At 44.0% G+C, this 24,887-nt stretch overlaps 1 protein-coding gene across 2 annotated transcripts in view; it reads left to right on the top strand.

The window, feature by feature from the left end:
• Nucleotides 1–1,131: 1,131 nt before the first annotated feature.
• Nucleotides 1,132–24,887, top strand: part of LOC137106941 (uncharacterized) — a 57,479-nt gene continuing 33,723 nt past the window's right edge. The window contains exons 1-7 of one of the 2 annotated variants that reach the window (XM_067491027.1): nucleotides 1,132–1,318; nucleotides 3,329–3,403; nucleotides 8,931–8,996; nucleotides 15,330–15,513; nucleotides 17,192–17,659; nucleotides 18,188–18,664; nucleotides 21,885–22,037. In XM_067491027.1, coding sequence (XP_067347128.1) covers nucleotides 15,384–15,513; nucleotides 17,192–17,659; nucleotides 18,188–18,664; nucleotides 21,885–22,037 — 1,228 coding nt within the window. In that variant the 5' untranslated portion in view covers nucleotides 1,132–1,318; nucleotides 3,329–3,403; nucleotides 8,931–8,996; nucleotides 15,330–15,383. Of the gene's footprint in view, nucleotides 1,319–3,328; nucleotides 3,404–4,816; nucleotides 5,832–8,930; nucleotides 8,997–15,329; nucleotides 15,514–17,191; nucleotides 17,660–18,187; nucleotides 18,665–21,884; nucleotides 22,038–24,887 lie in introns of those variants that run through there. The other variant, XM_067491026.1, reaches the window with a different exon arrangement.

The following is a 24,887-nucleotide window of genomic DNA, read 5'->3' as shown; positions in this document are numbered from 1 at the left end:
TTGCAATCAAGTTATATTATTAACCAACATTCAGAGAAAGCATGTTAATATTAAAATAACCTTTATTGCTACTGATATTCTTGATTCTGGACTGAAATAAAACACATACAGTCAAAGGTGGCAGAGCAGATAACCAGGAGTCGATTTCAAAGTAAAATGCTAAACCCCATAAGTGGTCAAAAGGTCAAAAGAGTCTGAGAGATCCAGATGTTTTTTTTTCTTCCTTGTATGTGTAAAGCTCCATGAACACTGGATCCCACATTTCCTATAATGCATCTAGATAGCATCTCTCTTTAGATACCACCCTGCTTCCTCAAAGCCCACTTGTGTGAAACTCCCCTCCTGGCTTGTGACACAGGCTTTTTGTTAAAGATCTTAAGCTTAAGCCAAGACAAAAGCCTAACGATATTATCAGAGTCACTGCAACTGTTTGCACGGGCTAAGTAGCACTTATCATGACAGGTAAACAGAACATGTGTGAAATGGCTGAACTGCACCTTGAAAAGTTAAATTGGCACAACTTCCTACAACATATACTGACTGGGCCACTTTATTAGGTCCATCTGTACAATGTGATAAAATCCATTACAGCTGCTCTGCCATGAATTCTACTTTCACAATGTTATCATTTCTCAGTTTTCTCAGCTTTCAGAAAGGGGATAGTTCTGCTCTCTGGTTATTATTGAGGTCATACTGGGTAGTGTAGTTGACTGGAGTACATTATAAGAATAGCAGGTTCTAAAATTTTAGAACTTTATAATTTCAATATAGTTTTTAATGCCCTCAGGATTATCTCAGTCCTGAAATAAGTATAAACGTACTTACTTATCGCATCTAAAAAAGGATTGAAATGCATCAGTTGTGGACGTGGTATTAAGCTATTTCCATAGATCCACAAGACTTGGAACAATAGTGAACCTTGCCAGAATTGCCTGAGTATAAAAATGTTAGTGTCAGTGCCAACAGTGATTTAATGAAACCAAACCACCTGCTTACAGTTAATATGTGCGAAACCATTTATTAAATGTTGATGTGCTGCTTGTTGAGGCTAAATAGATGCACCAAACGCTTTTTAACAGCACATACACAGTGTGTCCTCACACCCCTGCTGTCATTTGTTCCACCAGCAGAGGACGACATTCGACCACCTACCTCTCTCCCATCACCCCCCTTCAGTCAAACCTCCTCTCTGACCCCAGCGCCGGCCCCTCCCATCAAAGACCATAACCTCTCCTAATCCCCCCGCCCCTTGTTGCCCTGGAGACGGCTCAGACGAGCAGGTGATGCATTGACAGGGAGCAGATGGTTCCCTGTGGAGGTAAGCATGGCCCAACAATGCTTCCATATTCATCATAAAGTCTTGCTAACTGTCTGTTCGACTCCTTCCGTCAACTGCGGGCACACACATAACTTTAGATTTGAATGAATGCTGCCTCCACTGACACACGAAGATGTTTGTTCGCTCTGGCTCTTTCTGCATTGCTGACTGAAGTCACTGACACGCTGATGAGTCCGTCAATACGGCCGGGGTTTGCTCAGACTGAGCGAGCTGCTAATGTTGTGACAGGCTTGTGATAAATGCAAGTTCCCCCTTTCAGGAGAGGCTAGTTTACAGTAGCTTGCACGGGGGACAAGAAAAGTAAAGACGGATAATGGGGGCTCCTTGCCTCGGCTACGCTGTGCTTGTCTTCTGCAGGTGTTTTCAGGCTTTTCGCCGCAGTAACTCACTCCTCTAAAGAAGCCCCTGTCTCCCCTGGAGATAAAGTACAGACACCCCACTCTCCCTGTCTCTTTCTTTCAGCTAACTCCTGAATAATCCAGCAACAATACAGGGCTCTGAGGCAGTGTGCAGCGATTCGCCAGAGGCCTGACTTGTTTTGAGGTGCAGTGGGGGGCGGGGGAATGGCATTATGGAGATCAGCTAATGCATGTAAAACACTGCATCCATCTTTTATTTTTTATTGGAACAAGTGGTAAAGAAAAAGTGTGCGGCACAATAGGGCCTGCGGAGCTCCTATGCTTAACCCACCACACCTGGAGCACACAACAGGGAGTAAGAGTGGCAGCCCACCTCTCCCCCCTCTTTGCCTCACCCATCATCAGCAGCACCTATCAATACATGCTGTAAGGAGCTTGGTTGGGCTGCAGGAGGAGGGGGCTGCCTGTATTCACAGCCTGACTATGATAAAGACGCACAGTGAGGAGCCATTCAAGAGCCCTGTACCCATAATGGAGTCACTAATAGGTGCCTATTCAGCAAGGAAAGTGTTTTCTGGAAGAGGGGAAAAAAAGTTTTGGGGGAAGCAACAATCACTTTGTCTGCTGCCTTGTGTATGTAAAATTTATGCAGTGCTCCACCCCTCCACCCTTTTCCAACTCTTTTTGCTGTCTTTTTTTCCTCCTTCCTTTAAAGAGCGTTACCAGTGAATAGACTACATGCACGGTTTTGAGTTTTCCTTTTATCCTTGCTTGAAAATACATTCAATGGCCTGTTCTCAAGTAAGAGTGCAGTCCAGTGGCAGGGATCCCAAAACAGGAAGACACACACATTTTGGTTTTCGTCAGCCTCTCCCTCTCCAGGTGACCAGCCTTTACTTACTGACTTGATATTTGAGTCTCCAATGTCACACACACGAGCAAAATAATGTCAGTGGTCCTTTACATTTGGTTGAACATGAACGTAAAGAGAGCACAAATGAGGAAACCGAAAAACTGAAAGCGATCGTGCTGAGGGAGAAGTGCTGTTTGGAATTATGTAGGGCTTAAGGTACCACATTCCTCCCGTGTAAATGGTTAAACTTAACCAGAGTTGAGGATAATTGGTGTCAAAGTTTCAAGGTTTTTAGTAAAATCCAATCAACATGCACACAAACCAGCTTAGGATCAGAATTAGAGCAAATATTTACATAACGGAAAAAGCAATATGCTCATGACATCGTGTTGTGAAAACAAACCAAAAATGTTTGTCCTAAAACATTTGTTTGTCTCAAAAACGGTTGCATTCTTAGCAGCAAGTCCACTGCTGGAGACTTTAATACTAATTTGAATATTAAACTTTTTTACCAATGCAGCCAAATTTTGCAAAAACTATACCTTCTATTAACTGTGTTATATGTATCCTATGCAAACATCTGGTTACAGATGCTTTGTGTGAGTAGTTGTATTTATTGACAAATACATTTTGAGATCTACTTACAGCTGCGTTAGAGTGCGTCATACCTGAAAAAGTCTTGGAGTGGTGATGGAGCTTTTGAGTCCTTTTCTGCGTACAGTAGATATGGTCAGTGTTTGTACAGATTTTAATATCATCTTGTTGCTTTGTTTGCAGCATGAATGTATAAACTTGCTGCTCACCGGCCCCTCCACCATCGGTCCCGAGGCACCAGGGGAGCAGACTTTGTGGGTGAGCTGACTAATCTTAGAATGCTGAAACCATATTGAAAGAGAGAGCATGAACTGAGAAATACTGAGACCATATTGTGCTGCATGTCAAAGGGCTTAGCTGACAGATTGATGAGATGAGGAAATAACAGAGCTGACCGGGGGGCAGGAGCAGTGCGGGAGTGGTGGTCGTAGTCGAGGATCTCAGCATGAGGCGGCACGGCAACCACACTTTGGAGTCAGAGCAGGACTCCCCGCGGGCCTGCTGGGCAAAGCCGGGACAGGTCAACGCTCTTTGATTCTGGGTCCTGCAGCTGACAAAGGGCAGCACGCAGTGGGCAGGGCTGCTTTCCTTAGAACAGCATGAGAGCCCTTGTAATGGCATTTTTATGTGTTTTTTGAGGGTCTTTGTCAGCTTTTGCCTGCTGATGTATGTGTTTATTTAAGCGTGTGTGTGCAAAGCTTTTATTGACAATTTAAAATCTAATATGCGAAAAAGTAACTTTTTGAGTGCAAATGTGACAGTGTTAGTCGAGTGGCAAATGTTTAACTGTTGACCCTCAGCCACCATTTAAAAGTTGTAGACAATAGATTGAAAATGAAATGATCTTATATAATGTTTTTGTTAACGGCACGTGTTAGTTATCTCATGCTATTGGTTTGGCTTAGACAAAAAACCGAGGAGGATGGGGAAAAGTTGTAGGGTTGTTAAAAACCAAAAACAACACTGACTAACACAGCAAACTTAACTATCGGCCAGTTTTAGTGTTACAGCCTCGAATCACATGGCTCTCAACCGACTTTGTTCATGTATGTCGGCTCAGAACCGAATCACAGACTAAGGGGGCAACTGTCAAACTTCTTATCGTTGTTTTTGTTGTTTTAGCCTTAACAATGCTAATTTCTTTATACTGACTCCCTTTTTACCTATTAAGTAGAAATAACAATAAACTTCATAGAAAGTAAAAGAGGAAAGGAGTAAATCAAGTATCAAAAGGACAAAAGCTTCATCTAAAAACACATTTTCACATGCACACGTGCCAAAGAACTGCTATGATTTCCAGCTGTCTCCTTACACAATGCATTTTCTGGCAGTGTCTTGGCAACACTGCTACTATGGCATCTGGATTACCCAAAGTGCACTGCAGAGCCCCCGTAGGGTGGAACAGTGAGAGACCCCCGAGAGGAAGGGAGATGTAAAGACAGGGTCTTGATCTCAGTTCATCACAAGAAGCTTCATTTTATGTCACAAGTTGTGTTGTTATAGTCATCAGGATTTTCGTGTGTTTTTCTGCTTTCATTGTCAAATCTGTGTTTTTGCGGGTTCCACAGAATCTGCAGAAAACAAATTGAATTTAATTTCGAAATTTATGTTTTTATGTTTTGTTTTATTTATTTCATTTTTTTTTTTCTTTCTTTTTAAGCAAAACTAGTAGCGGGGTTGTGTGGGGTGGCTATCACCACAGTAAGTGTTTGGTCTGGTCACCATGGAGAACACTGACTCATTCACAGCCCTTTTTAATATTACACCAGGAGCATATTTACCAGATTTTCCCACACAACAAATCTGAAGATAAATGACCTCTAACCAAGACACACTCTAGATAATAAGCTTTGATTGCAGATAAAGATAGAGGACCGTTTAGAGCATGCACGCTCACAAAAGCACACACACAAACTACTGAGCTCTGATTTGGGGAATTGATAGGCTCCATTGTTTCCACAGAGCTCGCCACTATATGGCCTGTAATGTAATTAAAGTCAGCAGATTTATGCTGCTATTGAGCAACCCGGAACCTGATCCTTGTTGTGTCTGGAGTCGGGCTGAAAAGCCCTCTCTCTCTGTCCAGCTGGTCCCAAATTCTGCTCTGGCCTGTGTTTCTGTGTGGGCCTACAGTGCTGTTCACTTGTTAATTGAAGGCTTTGGTTCATTGAAGGCCTTGTTTTTGTGCTGCATGTCGGAGAAAGATGAGGTTATTGGTCATTATTTGCCTTTATTGCACTGTGGCAGATTTAGAGGTGAATCTTGTGCTGTGGTTTGGTTTTACAGGAAAACATGCTTCAGAGTCCTGCACCAGTCTTGCAGGATGGTAATTATTAACAACCGTAATCCATTTAAGTGGACTACATTTTTAAGCCTCCCACACAGAGGCATAGCCCAGTTCCTCTACGCTTAAATCACCCAAATACAAAGGCTGGAGGTATTCTGCTGAAAATGTGGAGATCTGTTTCTTTTTCTGCCCGTGGAAATGAGTAACCTGAAGGACTAGAGCTCGGTGGACATGTCTGCTGTTGACAGGACAGGAGCTCCAGAGCCTCAGTGGGAAAACAGACCTTCCAGGAATCAAGATTTCAAGCTTCCTCTGAGACTTCTGGCTCGGCCCAGGCATCCCGTCAGCAGGAGCACCTGGAAGCCTGACAGCTCCCGCTCAGCACAGCACGCACACAGGGTGAGTGTATCCATGCCCACCCAGGTCTTCCTTAATCCACAGCTGAGCGGCCTCAATATCCCAAATGAAAGACACGTCAAAAGTTGCTGAATGAGCCCTGTATAAAGAACACGAGAGAGAAGATCCATAAGACCGGGGGCATCTGTCCACCTCTCTGACACTAATGAATGTTAAGTAGGTTAGCTGCTGGTGAGCCACTGTCCCACAAGTCATTGTGACCGGTGGTAGCAGCAGGGCTGTGCTTTTGTCAGCGAGCACCAACCCCCTGTGAGACGTCTAAAATGGCTGGACTGCTTACTCCTGCACCAATAGTTGCCATATTGATCCTCCTTGCTTGCAGATTAAAGTATAAAGGGAGCTCTGTCCTATCAGCAGGGGTCCCTACTGACTCCCAGAGCTCATTTCAGGGTCACAGAGTCCTTGTAGCCCCCTGACCCGGTCCCCAATGTGAACACACACAAACATCGGTGCAAGGCAGGACAGAAACCTTTCCAAGGATGAACTCCATTAAACAGGATTGTTTGGATGCTCACATTCATGGCCTATTATAGTTGACCCTGGGCTTTCTCTCAATCAATCTGGCCGCTCTCCATTTCTGTCTCCAGCTCTAACCTGGCCAAAGACATGCTGAGGTGTTCACCCAAGCCTTTTGTTTGCCATTGATAGCTCGGGCCGTTTGCTTGATTGTTTTCTGAACTGGATCTCCTCATCCGTTGTGTTGCGCTGCGTTGTCGAGTTCCTGTGGTGCGCTTCAAAGTTTAGCCTCAGCTTTAGAAAGCGTGCGGCTTCTATTGTTTCGATGTTAGTCCGTTTGTAGACTGATCCTGTGGCTGGTTCATGTGATATGATGCCGGCAAAATTTCGTTCATACTGCAAATTCTCATTGAGCGTAAAAGCAGGGGTGTTTTTGTTTATAACAGTCACAAACAGGTTTTAGATTATAGCTTTTGTGACAGTGGCAACTGACGGTACACACAGTATTTTCAACCAGTGACAGATTCTACAGGAACTCCTCAACGGAATCCTTGTGAGGTGCCACAGAAGTAATGGCAACTTGTTTACTTCCACCTTCAACCCAGATTTGTCTATATATTGTATGTTAGAGTGTCCTTTGTGGTGACCTCACCAGGATGCAGCTCTGATCTGGGAGCAGTGCCTGCTCCCTTAATTAAACGTTGATTAAATGCCTATTAATGTGCCCTGACTCACAGACAGGGTGTAATCAGGTAAAACAGAATTAATAAAACATCCAGTGTTGTGCGCGGAGGAGAAGGAAGAGCTCCCCTGAGAAAGACAGACAGATGGCAGCAGGAATCACCAGAGAGAGAAGAAAAGCAGAGTGGGAGAGGGGATAAAGCAAAGACCAGCCACCACTTTGGTGATTAGCTTGAAATTGGTAATTTGATCTACGTGGTCCCTTCCACCTACTCATTATTGATAAGACTGACCAAATTTTCCCCTGCTGGCTCAGACCGGCAGCACAGCACTTCCTGTCCCCTCGAGTCCTTGCCAGCTAGCCCACGCTACTCTGTCTCCGACATTCGCTGGATCTGACAGGAAGTACCTCGAGATGGAGTTTGCATGGAAAAACGGAGACACTCCGTCAACACAACACAGCGCACGGTGGAAATCCCATCTGCCAGGAATCTCCCTAATCTCATCATCTAAATTGAACAAGGAAAAGAGGAGCAGCAATCACTTTAGTCAAACCCTCAGTGGGATTAAGTGTTGTGTTTGTGATGATGGCTCAAACGATGACATCGAAGGCCAGGACCATGATAAAAACCAATATGTTTTAACAAACATGTTCGTGTGATGCTTTTTACATTGTTAGCTTAGATTTTGAAGGCAGAGGCTTATTTTAATGTTCATGCGTTTATGATTGGCAGAAACAAAAGAAAGAGCTGCTGTTCTTATCGTTACAGTTTTTACATTTAAGGCTCACTAGCTGTCTTCTGCTGAGGGAAGTTTACATATGTCAACCCCGCACACACACTTTATCCCCTGCATGTTAAAGATATGCTCTTTTATTTTTACATTTAACTTATCATTATTGACAACAAGGTGATTGTGCCACAAAACACCCATGATTCCTTAGGAAATCGGTTGTTGCTCCCCGTCGTTCATTATCCAGCTGCAATTAAAGCTTACAAATTATTTGTGGCATAATGTGATTTGCTAAATATAACACATACAAGTTAAATGAAGCCAATAGACAAAGGTGACGAGATGGTCAGACCTGAAGCTGTCCTCTAGCCTCTCATAATGGCAGTCAATGGGTTTGAGAGTCTGGCACAAGCTGGCAGAAAGCTTCACACCAGCGCACTTCAAAAGGAAAGGGAAACACACATGTATACACACACATCCAGCTCCATTGTCCTTCCACCCCGTGAGCCTCTCTTTGCCCCTGTCACCCACTCTGCTCTGGGGTTACAGCCCATGAATGAAGGGTTAGTTCTGGAAGGGTTTGTTCTTTTGCTCCCTGGAGTGGACCAGCTCTGGAGCTGACTATGTGTTTCTGGGAGCTGCCAGAAGCTGCAAAGAGAGATGGATGAGCTGCTGAGTTGACTGCTGCATACTGGCTGGTGACGGTGTCTCCAGTGATTGATGAGTTAACACAGTGCCCCCTGTTCGACTGGCTAAACTGATCCACCCCTGGCCATGAGACCACCATACTGTCCAGAGGAAGGGACTTGTTAAAAAGAGAAAGGGAGTCAATAAGGAACTGACGCTGTGTAAAGCGAGCAGATGTTGGAAAGTGGCCGTGTGGGAGACCACAGTCTATCGTCTACCGCTTGTTCTCTGCTGTAGGAGATCAAACCAGCGGAAGACGTTCACAGCAGCCCAGTAATCGAGACAGAGAGGTTATTAATACACTGGTAATACACTGGGGCTTAAGTCCCTCTGGGGAGCCCTCTTCCTGTGTAGCTTTACGTTTGTTTTGCCAAGCTTGAACCACCAAAAGCAGTTCATCTGTGAGCTCATTGATTGATCAGTGTCCGTCTGACTCGGATTGATCAGTTTTTAAATGTAAGCCTATGCCCATGCTTTTTCTAATTAAGTGTTTAAATTTGATTTGATTTGTTTTGTTTGTTACAGAGACCCGTGTATGTGTCTTTTGTCAGCAAGGCTGTCCTGTGGGACCGAGGACTCCCCCACTACACTGTGAGTGCCCAGACTTTAGAGCCACAGGGAAACTGAACATTTTGTACACTTAAAAAAAAATCTGTTTCCTTTGTGAGGGTTGTTCATATGATGGCTAAATGTCAGATTTAGCAAACCTAGTAATATAATGTAACATCGTGTTATTTATATAGCTCTTGACAACAATCAGGGATTGACCTAAGCATATTAAAATATAAAAGTAACAGTCTGAGATCACTCATTAAGTATCAAATGCCTGCTGTCTTAAGTTTGAATTTAAAAATACGGGGCTCAGATGTAAACCGAAAATCGGCAGGCGAAGAGCTCCACAGCAAAGCAACTGCCACCACAACGCTTTGACCTACAGTAGGTCAGGGCACAGCCAGAAAGTACTGAGGGGTCAATTATTTAGTATTGATTTGTACGTTAGGTTTTCTTTAATATAATTTGATTATTTCATTTGAAGTTGGCAGCATATTTAAACTCCCAATTCAAAAAAGTATTAAAGTATTACAGTATTACAGTGTTTAAAGCTTCAATATGCAAGCTATGCTAGACTGAGACACAACATCTGCTCCTCCCAGCTCTCCCTCCCCTTGCTCTCCTGCGCTCTGCACGGCGTTTCAGGTGTTTCAGTAGGTTCTGTTAGCAGATTTTGCAGCTTCTTATTTATTGTAAATTGAAAGGCTGTGCAGAACGTGCATTGCAGCAGATGGTAGAAGAGTTTAGCAGAGCAGGGATGGGGAGAGCTCACCAAGGCGGATTCATTTCTTAAGTTTCAGTCAAATGTGTTCGTTCAGTGTGGTACCTGAATTGGGTTTTACAAGTGCAGATTTGTTGGTACAGTATAGATTAGCAATTATTGGTTATTGCTGTTCTTATTGATCAGTCTGTACTGATTAATTCATCGCACGTTTCGGACACTAATTGAAAACACACATCGGTTCCAATCTTTCACGATGAAAATAAATGAAAAAGAAAACAAATTCAATTTACTGATAAGATGTGAAAAACTTAAGTTTAATTGAACAAAGCTTTTCAGGAATTTAAGCTTAATCCCAGTATTCCTGCCTCTAATGAGCGAAAAAGAAAAACACACATTTTCTCCTCTCTTCCTTTCTCTCATCCAACACTCACAAGTATCTACCTCTCCCCTTTGCTCAAAAGACCCTGGGAGTGGATGTGCCGTAATTAACAGTGTGGTTGCCATGGGGACGGCACAGTTGTGTGGGCTGGCTTCCTGTCTTGGCCTCTGGTTAAATAAACAAGTAAAGTCGCCAGACAAAGACGTTTGCTGGTCCTTACAGCCTCATTTACATCCTCAACTGCCTTCAGCACTTCAGCATTCAGCAAGTTCATCACGACTGACATCGCCCTCTGCAATTCACAGTTTCTGCCCTGCTCGTGTTTTATCTAATAAATCACGAGGGCATTGTGATGGTAAAACTGCCCCCGTCGCACAGTGACACAACTTTTACAACAAGGGTATCCCTGTCCAAACAGAACGGTGGCCGACAAGAGTCTGTTGATCCAGCAGTCTGCTTTGTAATGTATGGGCGTCAACGCTCCTGGACTGTCACCTGGGACACGAGCTGCAGTGGGACAGTGCAGGTCAGAATGTACAGTTGACCAAACAAGGCAACAAGGCTGCAGTTTATGACATGACAACAGAGGTCTGCCAGTCAGGACATGAACCATGGACATTGAGGTTAACACGTTTGGTAAGATTTACATACTACAGATAGAGATATTAAAGATATAAATAGTAAGAGATTATAATGATTTAAAGAATATAAACTTGAGTTACTGAAAAATGAGCTTTAACAGCTAAAATCTAGAGATGCTACTTAAACATAAATGTGGGAAGATGCTCAGTCATCCAGGTCATGGTTTTGGTTTTCATACCTTTGGGACATTATTGTTCTGGGACATCAGTCAGTCAGAAAAGGACCATTTTGGGATTATTGTCGCCTAAAATGCCTGAAATTGCAACAGACATTGTGATGCATATTGTAATGTTTTTATGATATTTTAATTTGCAAGGTTGCACCGAATTCCTGGGGAATTGATTGAATGTATCATTTAATCAATAGAATTCCTGAAGAATACCTGTTTAATGGCCGCACATCTCATTTTGATATTTGAAGAAATTTTTTGGATGGCACTGTAGGTTTGCTTCAGTCTGCTCCAGTGTAGCTGCCATCCGGTTCATTGCAGTATTTGGTTGTTTCAGGATGTGGGGGGCTTCTGGGGAAGAGTGGCTGGGCCCTCTGGGTCTGCGTGGGCCTGTAAAGCGGACTCATTGTCTAACCAACGAAAGTAGAAAGTTACTCTGAATGCTAAGCTGCATCTGAGCCTGGCTTCTGACACGAGCTGATAATCAGATTTACTCCCCTGAATCCGCCGGACTCCACAATGCACCCCACTGTCGTCGTCCGCGTTGCCAGCATCCCGACCCTTTATCCACCCTCCCTCCCTCCCCCCACAGCAAAGCTAATTACACCCCACAGAAACACAAATTTCCATGATTTAAAAAGTCACTCTTTTTCAGGGGTTTAACCTTGTTAGGGCCTAAGCCTGGCTTTCTTGTGCATCGGTTCTGTGAGGAATTCTCTGTTCCTGCAGACACTGGGACATAGACACACTTCTGTCTTTGCGCGTAGTCGTCTGCCTGTGAGAGGGTTCACTTGAAGGCAGCGTAATTAAGCGTGTGGCATGTGTGTCTGTGTGACTGCTCATGTATGCTTTTGTGCGTGTTTAGAGGTGAGGCGGGGTGAAGGAGCACACGCAGCTCTGTCCTCTGCCGGCCATCTGGGACTCTGACTAACTAATAGACTTCCTACATTCATTGAGCAGTGTTACTTGTACATCTCAATCAGGGAGCTGTTGACCACAAACAGGCCCATAATGACATTAGCCAGTTCTGGCTGTGTAAGGACAGCGTGTGGGTTGCATGACGCCAGGAGGTCAGCCTGTTTCCTGGGGGCTTGCAGGGGCTCGAAGGAGCCCACACGGAAACTACAGAAACTACTGTAATAACCGCTGTCCCAGATAAAAACGCTTTCCTCCGTGACATGTTAAACTAATGTCAATGCGCTTTTTCAGTAATGTGTAGTGCAGCATATCTTCGTTTGAACGCATTAAATATAAAACTGAAGCTGAATGGTCCAAAAACAATGTACTGCAATTCCGGATTAGATTAGAAATGTCCCGAACCTTCAGTTTGGGAAGCACGCTAATCAAAATAACACTTGGAGATCAATAATTCACACTGTACACACTGACTCATAAGTGAAAAGAACATGTGGCGCAACTAGAGCTAAAAAACATTAGATTTCCATTTAAATAAAGCAAATTATTAAGGCTTCTCTCACAAAGCAAACAACACTAACTTACAAGACAACTAATATAAAACTTATATTAAGGGGTAATTATGTTATATTCCAACTTGGGTGCTGTCTTTGTAGTTTTGGACATCGAGAATGAGCGGGAGGAAAGATTATCTGACTGTTCTAAAAGAATAACTTTTAACCCGGATTGAATCTCCTCCACCCTGGATTAGCTTGTTTGTCCTCAAAAGTATTAAAAACATATTTGGCAGACGCACCGCTCCACTGGGTCAAATGTCTCTTCATTTTTTTAACCAAATGCTGCCCCAAAAGTTTGGAATCTGCATGAACGTGTACAGCGGCCTCAAGTTAGCAAGAGGCAACTGAGTGTGTGCAACAGTTTCAACGGACTCATGGCAACTTGCATCTGTTTTGGTGAGATTTTGTTTTCTCCGGCACATCCAAACGAGATGATGCAGGCGGAGATACAATACAACTAGGAAATGAGCCGTTCAAATGAACAAAATCAAACACGGGGAAAAATGACAGTAATGGAGCAGAAATACAGTCGTAGTGCAACACGTTGTCGTAACAGTGCAGACGTGTTTGAAGTGAATCTTAAGCAGTAATCTCCTCAGTGTGACTACGTACTGTGTGGATGCACTAACCAAGCTTTTATAGAGCTTGTATTGAGTCAGAACTACGTTAACTCTCATGCCCAGACCTGTTTCGCAGAGGGCCACAAGTTTGATGGCACCAGCCGAGTCTGGCCTCAACAAGCCCTCCTCAGCCGTTTTGACAGGGCTGCGTGACAGCTAATGAGGAGGCCGCAGGGCTGGAAGAGGTGCCCGGAGGAGAAGTGCCCCCACCCGGGTCTTGTTCTGCCATTTCTACCTCATCTTTTCTTCTTTACATCACAAGAACACAAATCTCTAAAGCCTCCAGATCTGAGAAAAGGGAATCAGTGGAGATGGTGCAGGGATTTAAAAGCTGATCCTCCCTGTGTGAGTCACAGACAGTAAACCCCCCCCCTTTTATACTTTCTGTCTGAAGGTCTCCTGGATCATCATTGTACTCACAGATGTTGTATGTGCGGATTTTCTGTTTGTTTTCATTGTGTGTTAAAAGGGTAAAGAGCTGAACTTCAAATGCAGCTTAAATCCAAATCAAATAAAAGCCCTGCGTCTGTGGGGCCATTTATTACAAGTGTTTGCTCTCCAAAGGCCAGAGAGGAACTGATTGAGTTGTGGTTTTTATTGGTTGGTGTGCTACAGGCAGCCGTCCATCCCTGCACATTTTCAATATTGACTGTCCTGCCCGCTTCTCCCACGTCCCGGCAGTGTACTCTGAAGAGATTTATCACCCTCGAGATCATTTTCTGCCTCCTTTCTTTTGAGGAGGCAGCAGGTTGTGGGGCGTAACAAGAGAAAGCTGGAGTTGCTTTGTGTGCTGAAAATGTGTGATCTGTGTTGTCAACACAAGGGGGCAGTGGTGGCAACATGCATCATTTAAATGTCTGACATTTTCTAACCGTACAGCAGTCTTCTACTTTCAGGCTGAGTAGCATAGACCTTTTTTAGCTCTTATTTTGTGTATTTATGCTTTTTTTCTTTTTTAAATTTGTATTTACATATTAAAGAGCATTTGATTGACTTAACATTATTTAGAAAATTGGTTATATCTTTACTCGTTTCCTTTTGTTGATGGACACTAATTAATTTTTTTATTTCAATAATATTTTTTGTATTCTAATTAAACAATGCATTGAAATGCACTTTTGTTTTTTTTTGTTTTATTACCCATTGTTTCCAGTATCCAGAAAGTATGGATTAAATTCCCATGATGACAACATGAAAGAAGTTTGATTGAAATCTTTGCAAATGTATTAAAAATATAAAAGGAAAACATGTACATAAGTATTCACTACCTTTGCTTAATACTTTGGGAGTTTCTCTCATTCTTCTTTGCAGTACCTCTCAAGCTCCATCAGGATGGATTGGGAGCGTCGGTGCACAGCCATTTTCAGATCTCTCCAGAGATGTTCAATCGGGTTCAAGTCTGGGGTCTGGTTTTCATCAAGGACGTCTCTGTACATTGCTGCATTCATCTTTCCCTCGATCCTGATTAGTCTCCCAGTTCCTGGCTCTGAAAAACATCCCCACAGCCTGATGCTGCCACCACCATGCTTTACTGTAGGGATGCTGTTGGTCAGGTGGTGAGCGGTGCCTGGTTTCCTCCAGACGTGACACTTGGCTTTCAGGCCAAAGAGTTTAATCTTTGTTTGTTCCACAGAGAAACGCTGGAGCTCTTTCGGAGTGACCATCCGGGTATTGGTCACCTCCCTGACTACCACCCTTCTAATTCGATCACTCAGTTTGGATGGCCTGCTCTAGAAAGAGTCCTGGTGGTTTCAAAAGTCCACTGTGCTCACTGTGACCTTAATGCTCCAGAAGTCTCTCTGTACCCTTCCCCAAATCTGTGCCTCGATACAACCCTGTCTCGGATGTCAACACACATGTATTTGTAATACATTTGCAAAGATTTCAAATAAAGTTCTTTCACGTTGTCTTTATGGGGTATTGTTTGCAGAACTTTGAGGAAAATAATGGATTCCATCCATTTTGGAATAGGGCTGTAACATAACGCAAAGTTAAGCCCTGGAAATACTTTCTGCATAATGTTTATCCATTTATAACTTTTTTCATATATATATTGTTTCTTGGTGTTGCTGGGTTTCTTAAGAGTAAACTAAGAAGTGAAGAGGTAACTTAATTCTATGTGTATATATATATATATGTATATATATATATATATATATGTGTGTGTGTGTGTATATATAGCATTGATATTTACATAAAGCAAATAATACACATTTTGTTTTTATTAAATTTTAAATTTAGTTTTACTTTTATGTCAGTGTTATTTTTGTAAATTTCTTCTCTTTTTATCTGAGTAACAAGAGCATGGGGCAACATCATTTAATTTTTCACCAATATCAGAATGCTTCTCTTCTCTTCTCTCACAGACCCGTGAGAATCCAATTCATCTCCCCTTCTTGTGTCCACGGTTCTTGTCTCACATGAAAGCTCGTCCTGAAGACCTCAGTCCTCCTTGTTTCTTGGGCTCCAAGTCGATACCACAGCCTCCATCTCTGGGGAAGACACGGGATACACACGTCCTCGCTGCCCCAAAGACCCAGACACTGGAGGGTGAGGCTTATTAACAAAACACCTGGTGCTTTCACACCATCAGTGCAACAACAGAAGGAGGGCACTGACTCCTTTGACTCCACAGCTCTGCTCATTAACAGGTTTTTCTCCCCTTTTCTTCCTCTGCTGGAGCAGGGGAGGTTGAGGCCACCAAGCTCGTTGTTAGCTCTTAATCTCTCTCTGTGGCTGTGTTTGGTTAAGTGCAAATCTCGCCTGTCCTCTCTGTGGTGAGGAAGTGCCCACAGCGCCGCCCTCCTGGTGGTCCTCTGGTGGGAGTGAAAGGCCCGGGGATGGGAGACCTGCAGCTCCTTTCAAAGCCCGGTCTCAGATGTGAAGGCATTTTTTTTTCTAACACACACCTCAGCTGCACAGCAGGGCATTCTTTAAGCATCTTGGGGCGTGTGTATGAGTGTGCATGTTTGTATGGTTAAGGAGGGGGGGGGGGGGGGGCATTTCTCGACACTGGGATCCAATACTAATTATTGTACCATATGGTGGCTCGCTCCCTCACAATCATCCTTAACACTGCTCCCTAAAGAAACGTGCTGCGCCCAACGCCGTGGCCTTGTGCTCTGACACGTCATTCATATGCACATCAGCACACACACACACACAATTCTGTACGTCTCTGTGTGTGTAACAGATGGGAATGGCAGGGCATTGTAAGAGGGAGCAGTGCAGAAATGTGCTCTCCAATGCCTTCTCTTTATCCTCCTGTGCTGACTCCTCTTGGCGGCAGACCCCCAGGAAACAAGAGCAGATTGTCTGACACTACCCCCCTCCTCCCCCCAAACCTCCACACACACATACACACACCCTCACAGTGGTCAACAACAAAAAAAGCGCCTGGAGAATGGAAGGGGTGTACAAAGGCAAAGGGGGAAGAATGGAGAAGGCGAAAGTTGGTGTTTGTGGAAGAGAAGCTCAGAGGAGTGAAAGGAAATCTTAAAAGGAGGGAAGAGATAATTACAGGAAGAGAGAAGGGATGGATAAAACAAGCTACAAGTGCTTTCGAAATAGGCTTATATATATGCGAATGGGTGCTTCTGCAATACACTCTCAAAACTAATAATTAAGTTGTTTTTAAATTAATTTATTAGCAGGACTGTTTTAGTCCTTAAGCAGCTACATATGGGCTTTAAAATGGAAATGGAAAACTTCACTTTTTGTATATGAGTTTTTATGAGCAAGCTGACCAAAGAAACCAACCTCATCAACTGTGATGTGTTTTGGATTTGCCTGTGACAGGATAATGTGCTTTAATTGTAACTTTTTATGGGGGAAACCACCTGAAGTGCACACAATCTAGCCCAACTTATTCCAGCCCTCCATACACACTTAGACTAAAAATACTAATAACTTGTTGTCCAAATATCTGTTTTTATAAACCGATATAAAACACTGTGTGCACACGTCCTCCCCTGCCCTCAGGTCTGAATACTACTGTGAATGTGGAGTTGGGAAACAGGCAGCTGCTCCAGTGGGGCGATCGCTCGACGCCTTTGTTAGCAGGCCGACCCACCCAGCAGGGAAACGAGTCTTTGCTCCAGGCCTGCGGAAAGTGTAAACGAAAATGTCACAAGCAGACTTTGGCAGTTTTAAGCCGCAACGTGTTGAGCAGCAGAAAAGAGTCCGTTTTTGAAATGCTTCAAAGGAAATGTTTTTGTGTTTCTCACAGGATGCCTTCATTTCCGCCCAGAGAGAAGAAACTGTGGTGTGCAGAAGAGAGGCTTGAACGCAGGAAGATGCTCTGCTGTTGTTATCCCCTGTCTTCTATTCCCTGCAACCCCACCACCATCCACCATTACCCCAACACCTCCCCACCAAAACACTCTTCACCCTGATTCTGGAAGACAGCAGGACGCGCCGTACACTGTGGCGGCCTCTCCGTGCGGCTCTCGTCCTCCTCTACAGAAAAAAAAAGACTTTCAGGAGAAGGTGCGAGCGCCTCAACCTGCTGTGGTGTCAGTCACAGAGTCTGCAGAGCTGCAGTGGAAGCTGAATCATCGGCCTGCGGGACCACAGCTCTCGGACTCCCCGGCCCTTACGCACTCACACGGGTCTCTCTCTGATTTGAGTCGCCCACCTTCCAGCTTGTTCAGTCGGAGCACTGACCTCGCCAGTGGCAGGAGCAGTGCCCTGTCTGGTAAAACCTCCAATAAAGCATCTAACGATACAGTTCATTTACCATTTTTATTGTACAGAATCATACAGTGAGCAACGAAACATGTACAGTAAAATCACACATTGGAGCCACCTAAAATATGTAGATGTTTCACCTTTTCCATAAAACAAGCTTTAGTAGCAAAAGTAATATGGAACACATTGCAGTAATAATATTTTACAATAAATGGCAAAATCTAAACTTAAATCAGAACAAAAGTCATTTTAGTGTATATTTAATAATACACTGTATTCAGTGGTTATGGTTTGGTCAGATTTGAATGATGGCGGACTCTTCCTGGCAATAATAATAATAATAATAATTCATTTACAAGCAGATGAACCTCCCACAGCCACCCAGCCCAGATTTAGGTCTGAATATGGTGTTAAGCTTGTCAGAGTAGTCCCACCCACCTCAATAATTGAATTTTGTCATCGGTTACGACCATGTGCTCACTGTTAAAAAAACTCTTTCCACCCTCACTAATCTGCCTGTGTTGTTTTGCTGCAGATCTTATTGACTCAAGCCCAGAGGGCAGCATTCGTTCGTCTCCATTCCATCCTTCCACAGTGATCGAGATACCTCTGGCGTCCCCTCCAGCTGGAGCCAGCCCACACCAATCCGCTCGGAAACCCACCACCCCCCCACTCTGCAAGCCTGCGTTTGGCCAAACCAAACCCCTCTCACCTCACTCGACTTCAAGCATCCATCCTCATTCAGCCAAACCTGCCAGTGCTAGCAAGAGCACAAAATCTGCACAGAATCTCCACCAAGATTCACCCACAGACCCTGGTTTCATCCCATCTTTGGGGTCTGATCAGGGTCCCGTTACATTGACATTTCCTTCCACTGCTTGGTCTTCGTGCCCAAGTCCACCAAGGACAACTCCCCCCTTAGAATCAAGAACAAAGCTAACTGATTCCCCTCTAGTGAGTAGGCTGGAGTCTCATCGCTGGCCTGTCCTGCCTCCCATCTCCCCTGTCAGAGGTAAGGAATTATTACAGCCGGCCACATATGGGGTGTTCACAGCCTCCTCCCTATCCAGCGCTGGCTGGACATCCACTCTTAGACAAAGACACTGGGCTGGACAGAGAAATCAAAGCCTGCTTCTATAGTGGGGCGTTAAGATGCTCCTGCCCCCATCATCACATTGTGAAAACACTGTTGTCAGCCTGTTTTTCCCACCTCCTCCCACCACATAATAAATAACACAGAAAGCTTTTCTTTTTCCTCTAAATCAGCAATAGAAAGGGGGGCTTTTGATGAAAAGCTGGTACCATTTGATTCCCTGTTCAAAGGCATGAGGCCCCAACAATAGAAATCGGGGTCCCTACCTCGTGTGCCGAGCCTCTCAGCCTCGGCTCCCCTGCACTCCAACCATTCTCTGGGCTCTGAGAGGGAGACGTGTAGCCGATGGTCATAAATCCACGCTGACGGCAGAACACTGAGCGGGGCCGCTACAATGGGATACCTCTGTGGCGTTCCTGCGGCCACTAATTTACCATTCCCGATGGGGATAAAGAACAGGGCCCGTGACATCTGACTTCTCTAGGAACTTTATGAAAGAAAGCAAACGGTGTAGAAATGGTGTCTGGATTTTCTGTTTGCTATCAGAGTCTACTGTCCACTGTGCGGGTGCTGAGTGGTGGGGGGGTGGGGGTGGGGGGGTTTATAGCATGAGCCTTGTAGAGATATGGTTTCCCATTATCAAAGAAGTGACCGATGGTGGCAAAACCAGTGCTGAATGCAACAGTTGATCTGCTGTAAAAGCTGTGATTACAACAGGTGGTTTGGATTAGTTTGCGTCCAGTTTATTTAACTTCAATTAGGGCCACGTTTGAACAGAAACAACGTTCTGTGAAAACGTACATTCAACAGTTCATTTCAACAAGGCCTCGGTGTGGACGCAGCAAGCACCAAAACTGGTTTAACCTCGCCTGGCGTATGCGGCTACATTAGTCAGCAGCATGCTGGGAAGTTAGATATGTTAAGAAGCATCTGGCGTGTTGCTTCCACAGCATATTTAGGCTGTTTCCATGTGTACAAGTCCTCTGTCACCGTAAACTGCTACTGCAGCACATTTACATCTGATCAGATTTGTTATTCCAACTCCTCTTCCTGAATTGTATTTCATGTCTCACCATCACCTGATGCCCCCCTACATCACAGACCCTTGCATCTTTTTTAAGGCTAAGATTTAATTTCTGTCTGTCTAAATGGGAATGTTTCCATGTACTGCATACATTTTGACACGTTTGTATTATCGACACAAGCCTGTTACATTGTTAGATAGACTTAAAAACACGTCCTAACACCAGTGAAACCTGTGAGATTACGTCACTGCTTGATTCTTGCCCTGTTGTGCTGACTTTTGCTGTGCTTTTCTGGCCGTGTTCCAAGATCTTAACGCTTACCTGGAGAGTAAAATGTCATTAATACTTTTAAGCCAATAACATATATAGCACATCAGGTCATATGTGTGGTATACACAGTTTACTGTACAACTGCAGTCAAGATGGTTTAACCCTCATTGAGAATTAGGTGTTTTGGCAAAATGTACAAACTTTCATCTGTTTGCAACACACACGTCAAACAAGAACAATTTAAAATTCTCAACAAAATTTAGTTTATGTGATAAGCGTTTCCTCCAAATTTAACCTGACTGGGCTGCTTTGCTTCCTCTGGCAATGGAAACCTGCTGCATGGGGAAGAAAAGATGCCTTCATCTAAGTATCATCGTCCTCGGAGAAATCATTGTCCTGTCCGGAGGGAAGCTGAAGATGGCCGTCCTCAGACCTTCCAACAGAACAATGATCCCAAGAAAAGCTCAAACTCCACCGAGACTTGGTTGCAGAAGACGTCCGGAAAGTTTCTAAAATGGCTCCACAGTCACCTGATTTGAACCCCATAGCAAATCCCTGGTGGGATTACAAGAAGGCAGGTGCATCAAGCAAACCCAAGAGACATCAATGATCAATAAAAATTAGATTTTGTGTTGAATGTGGAGGAGCCACAGCTAACACCTAATTTGCGGTGGCTGCAGAAACTGAGTCTTTTAGCCCTGTTTCTCAGATACCCTACAACCCTTATCCTGACCCTGAGCTGACCTGTTTTGAGCAACACATCCAGAGCGTAACTGTCCCTGACAATGAAGCGGGCCACCGGCCTGGCTTTTCCACTCGGGGCCTTTCAGCCGGGCACTTTGACCAGGAAAAGAGGGCCACGGGCACACAGAGGAGGCCTTGTGTGCCTTAAACTCTGTCGTATCGAACTCAGTAACCCCCCTCCCCACTTCTTCTCCTTTGCTCGCCCTGACTCAGTGCGGCCCTCGCTGGCTGAGAATGACAGCTGAACTGACAGCAGCAGTATGCTCTGAAGTGTCAAGTCAAGCCCTTCCATTGTCTGTGTGAGTAGAGCCCAGAGCCGCTCAAGGGCACAGGCGATGGGGTGTGTGTGTGTGTGTGTGTGGTTGTCCACATGCTTGACTGTCTGAGCGTGGCTTTATCTGTAAGTTTATCCTCGTCCCGCAGATGCAAAGGACTTTGGCTTTTCCTTTTAGAGCCTCTGTATATATTATCCTTTTGTCCAGCCCAAGCTGTTTTCTGTGAATTTCTAATGTGAGAAAAGCCTCTTTCAGGACGACGACAAAACGCATCCCGTAGTCAACCAGTTTCACTTCCTAATCCTTTTATTTCTAAAACAGGCAGAGGGAAACTCTTTTGTTTTGATGGTTTGAGAGAAGGAAAGTAATTAACAATCAGTTTGACAGTTTCTGTTGGAGTGAGGTCTGAGGCACTTAAGGCTTAAAGGCAGAGATTCTTGCTCTGTGTATATTCAAAGTGAGATGCTCTCCTCATACCTTCATAGCTCACCTGAGGGCTTCCCTCCTGGAGGTCCTGGAGTTGTTGTGGGGAGGGACAGGCTTGAGCTCAGCCCACAGCAACATCGAGTCACTAAAGCTAAGTGCCCCGCAGGCAATAGCTTCATTTCATCACAAACGGTCAAAACATAAGGGTTGTATCATTCTTCAACATTTTCCTCCACAGACGTGCGGTTTGTTAGTATTATCCACTTAGATGAAAATGGATTGTTTGTTTCCTTACGCACCAACCCACTGTGCCCGAGAGGATCGTTCAAATTACATCTAATCCTCATCCTCATCATGGTTATCACCATAGCATCATACGCCTTCTGTGTGCTGTTGCAGGATGCTGCGGAACGGCTGCATCACACTACTCTGAGCTCAGCTGCAGCCAGTCGCATGTGTTTGATGAACTGGAGGCCATCGCTCCTCGATCCCCCTCCTGTGTGTCTGTAGATGAGGCTCCTGACTCGTCGGCCTGCTCTTCACCTGATACAGGTACAAACACTCAAACACATGCATCGACTCAAAATGTATCAATTGTTAAAAAATATGCCTTCACGTTGTCATTATGGTTTGTTGTGTATTTCTTCCACTTTAAAGTAAGTTTACAACAGAGTAAAAAAAGTTTCCAGTGTGACGGTGCAAGTTGTAATATAATCTGAAAACTAAACATTGTTACTGTGAGCGCGTTACCATTCTGACATCTAGCTTGAAGCCCCAATAAGCAGGAATTGGTACTTTGATAAAATGTGTCCCCCCCTACTGCTGATACTGCTTGACTTTTACCTTTAACTTTTACATTGTAAATACTTACAGAGTCAGTAGGGTAGAGTAGGGTTTGGAAGCAGAAGGCCGCGGGTTCGTTCGAGCCATGAAAGGCCACGTTGGTGCCCGTCCTGAGAGCGGAAAAAATGGGAGGGTTGTGGCAAGAAGGGCATGCGGCATAAAAACGCGTGCAAATCGACCCGCTGTGGAGGCCCCTGAAGGGACAAGCCGAAAGCCTTCGACTGATATTTACAGGAGGTTTGAGACCCCTTCGTTTGTTTTCAGCTCTTACCGAACCGACAAAGAAAGCGTCACCAGCTATATTCGCCAAACCTCTGTTGACACGTCAAAGTAAAATTTCACCAGAACATTATTAAACATAAGTTATTACGTACTGATCCAACAGCAGCTTTGCATCTGTCTTTTAACATTTTACCTCTTTTAGCTTTTGCCAGTGAGTATGTTGCAGTCGTATAATACTCTGTGTCTCTTTTTTCCTCATTCTCCTTCTTTAAACATCAACATTTTTCAGTGTTTATCGGCCAAGAAAACTGCAGGGGTGTATTTTGTATTGCGAGAATACGGAGCTACACTCAGCTCCAGTTAGACATCTAAACGGGTTAATTTAACGTAACAAATTTACAAATTGTGGCTTTAAATTGTTGGTCTCCTGCTTCTTGTAAAACAATCTGGAGGAATAAGAATACAAACGATGATGGCAGGAATAAATACAGGATGTCTGGAGGACAGCAAGAAGACGTTTTATCAAATTGCAAAACCTTAAACTGCAAAAAATACTCCAGCTATTTCATTTGCAAAGTACAATCTTTTTGTCATTCATAACTTGTTAAGTTGATTTGTTATACAAACCATATGCAACTGGTAGAAAGCAGTGCATGAAGAAACTGCCACACAGACTGGAATTTTAAAAGACACTGATTGGGTTTTAGTGGGACTGTTGAATTGCATACGAGTGGAACGAGGGCTGTGCAGGGGGGCACCTGTTTCTTACAGCTTGAGGGAAATCGCTGTGCAGAACAGAGACAGTTGTAGCAGCCCAGACCTATTTTGGTGTAGACTGCAGACTCCTTAACTGTGAAGTGTGACAAACGTGCACCTTAAGACCGAGGGGATTTTTTGCTCTCCAGCAGTCTAACGCCTAAAAACATTTCCTATACAAATTAGAAGACAGAGAGAGCAGCATATTCTCCCGTTTCTTGACCTAAAACTGTTTTTGACTGGTTTTAAGGCTTATGTCAAATAATTTTCTATCCAATAACTGATTAATCAACCAATGTTTACCGTCATTTTGACACTAAACCTGACTTTGAGGCGGTTTCATCTGATTAACGCATGACTAGCAATGAACAGGGTGGTTTAGAAGTTCAGCCAAAGTTTTATTCCGCCTGCTCTTTCAGTACTTTACAACAAAAGGAAACAAGTCTCTGTGTGATTTGAACGGCACTAACATCCTTTGTTCAGCTGTATTTAATGTATTTGCTTGTTGTTGTTTCTCTCCCCCAATAATGTCTCAATTAGACATGCTCTCCTTCCTCTCTGACTTGTGGCTTGTCATAGGCAGGGATGGGCTTATCTGAGCACTTACTGTGGCAGGCCTTTGTATCAGTCCATGTTGGCCAACAAAGGCAGAGTAAATGGTGTGTTTGTGTGTGTGTGTGTGTGTGTGTGTGCACGCTTGTCTTCAGATAACATGTGTAAATGTGTTTGTGTGTATTCTGGAGATGGTTCACTGGGCTGCAGAGAGAGACATGAGCCAACGAAGACATCCCCCACCTCCCTCACAGCCCCCTCTAATCCTGTACAAGGTGTTTAACCTGCTTGTTTGACCCAAACCTCCGTCTGACCCCGGCGACCTTTGCCCCGAGGATGTGAGCAGATCAGGGGCTGTTGCTGCCACAGCAACCGCAGGGTGATAAAAATCAACTCAGGGCTCAAACCAAACGCTCTGCCAAATGTCAGCTAATGGTCCAAAGTGATTTTATCAGACTGACTTCAAGCAGAATTTGCATCTGTATAGAATGTGGCTGATTTAAAGCTGCCCTGAGCATGAGTTTTATTGAAACGTGCAGATATCTTATCAGATTAAATAAAGTAGCAGAAATTAAAAGAAATATTTTATCAGATGGGGGAGACACAGCTGCTAATGCACAAACAGAGCAACGTATATTTTTCATTTTTACATCTCTGGGGACATTTCTTTCTTGCTCAGTTGATCCAAAAAAAGAAGCTTCTGCCTGCACTTGATTGTTAAATCTCTACCAACAGTACAATTTCCCAGTGTGATGATAATAATGCACCACGTGATCAAAGCTGATCTCTCTGAATACTATCTCTAACTGCATCACATTTATGGAGACAAAATCAGGAATAGACTGTATGTATGATCGGCCTATACAGACTTGAAGGGTGCAGATATTGTTGAGATCAATAATTTTTTGCATTTGCTGGCTGTGAAATCCATGATTGATTGGTAAAAATGTAAACTGCAGAGGTTGGTTTCCTTTGAAACTTAGGTCACAAGTTGGCTTTGACTCCTCACTATTGCAATACTTACTTTAC

The sequence above is a fragment of the Channa argus genome, chromosome 21 (assembly GCF_033026475.1).
Source record: "Channa argus isolate prfri chromosome 21, Channa argus male v1.0, whole genome shotgun sequence".
Lineage (NCBI taxonomy): Eukaryota > Metazoa > Chordata > Actinopteri > Anabantiformes > Channidae > Channa > Channa argus.
The sequence above is the reverse complement of the archived record's forward strand: the minus strand, read 5'-3'. Positions and strand labels throughout refer to the sequence as shown.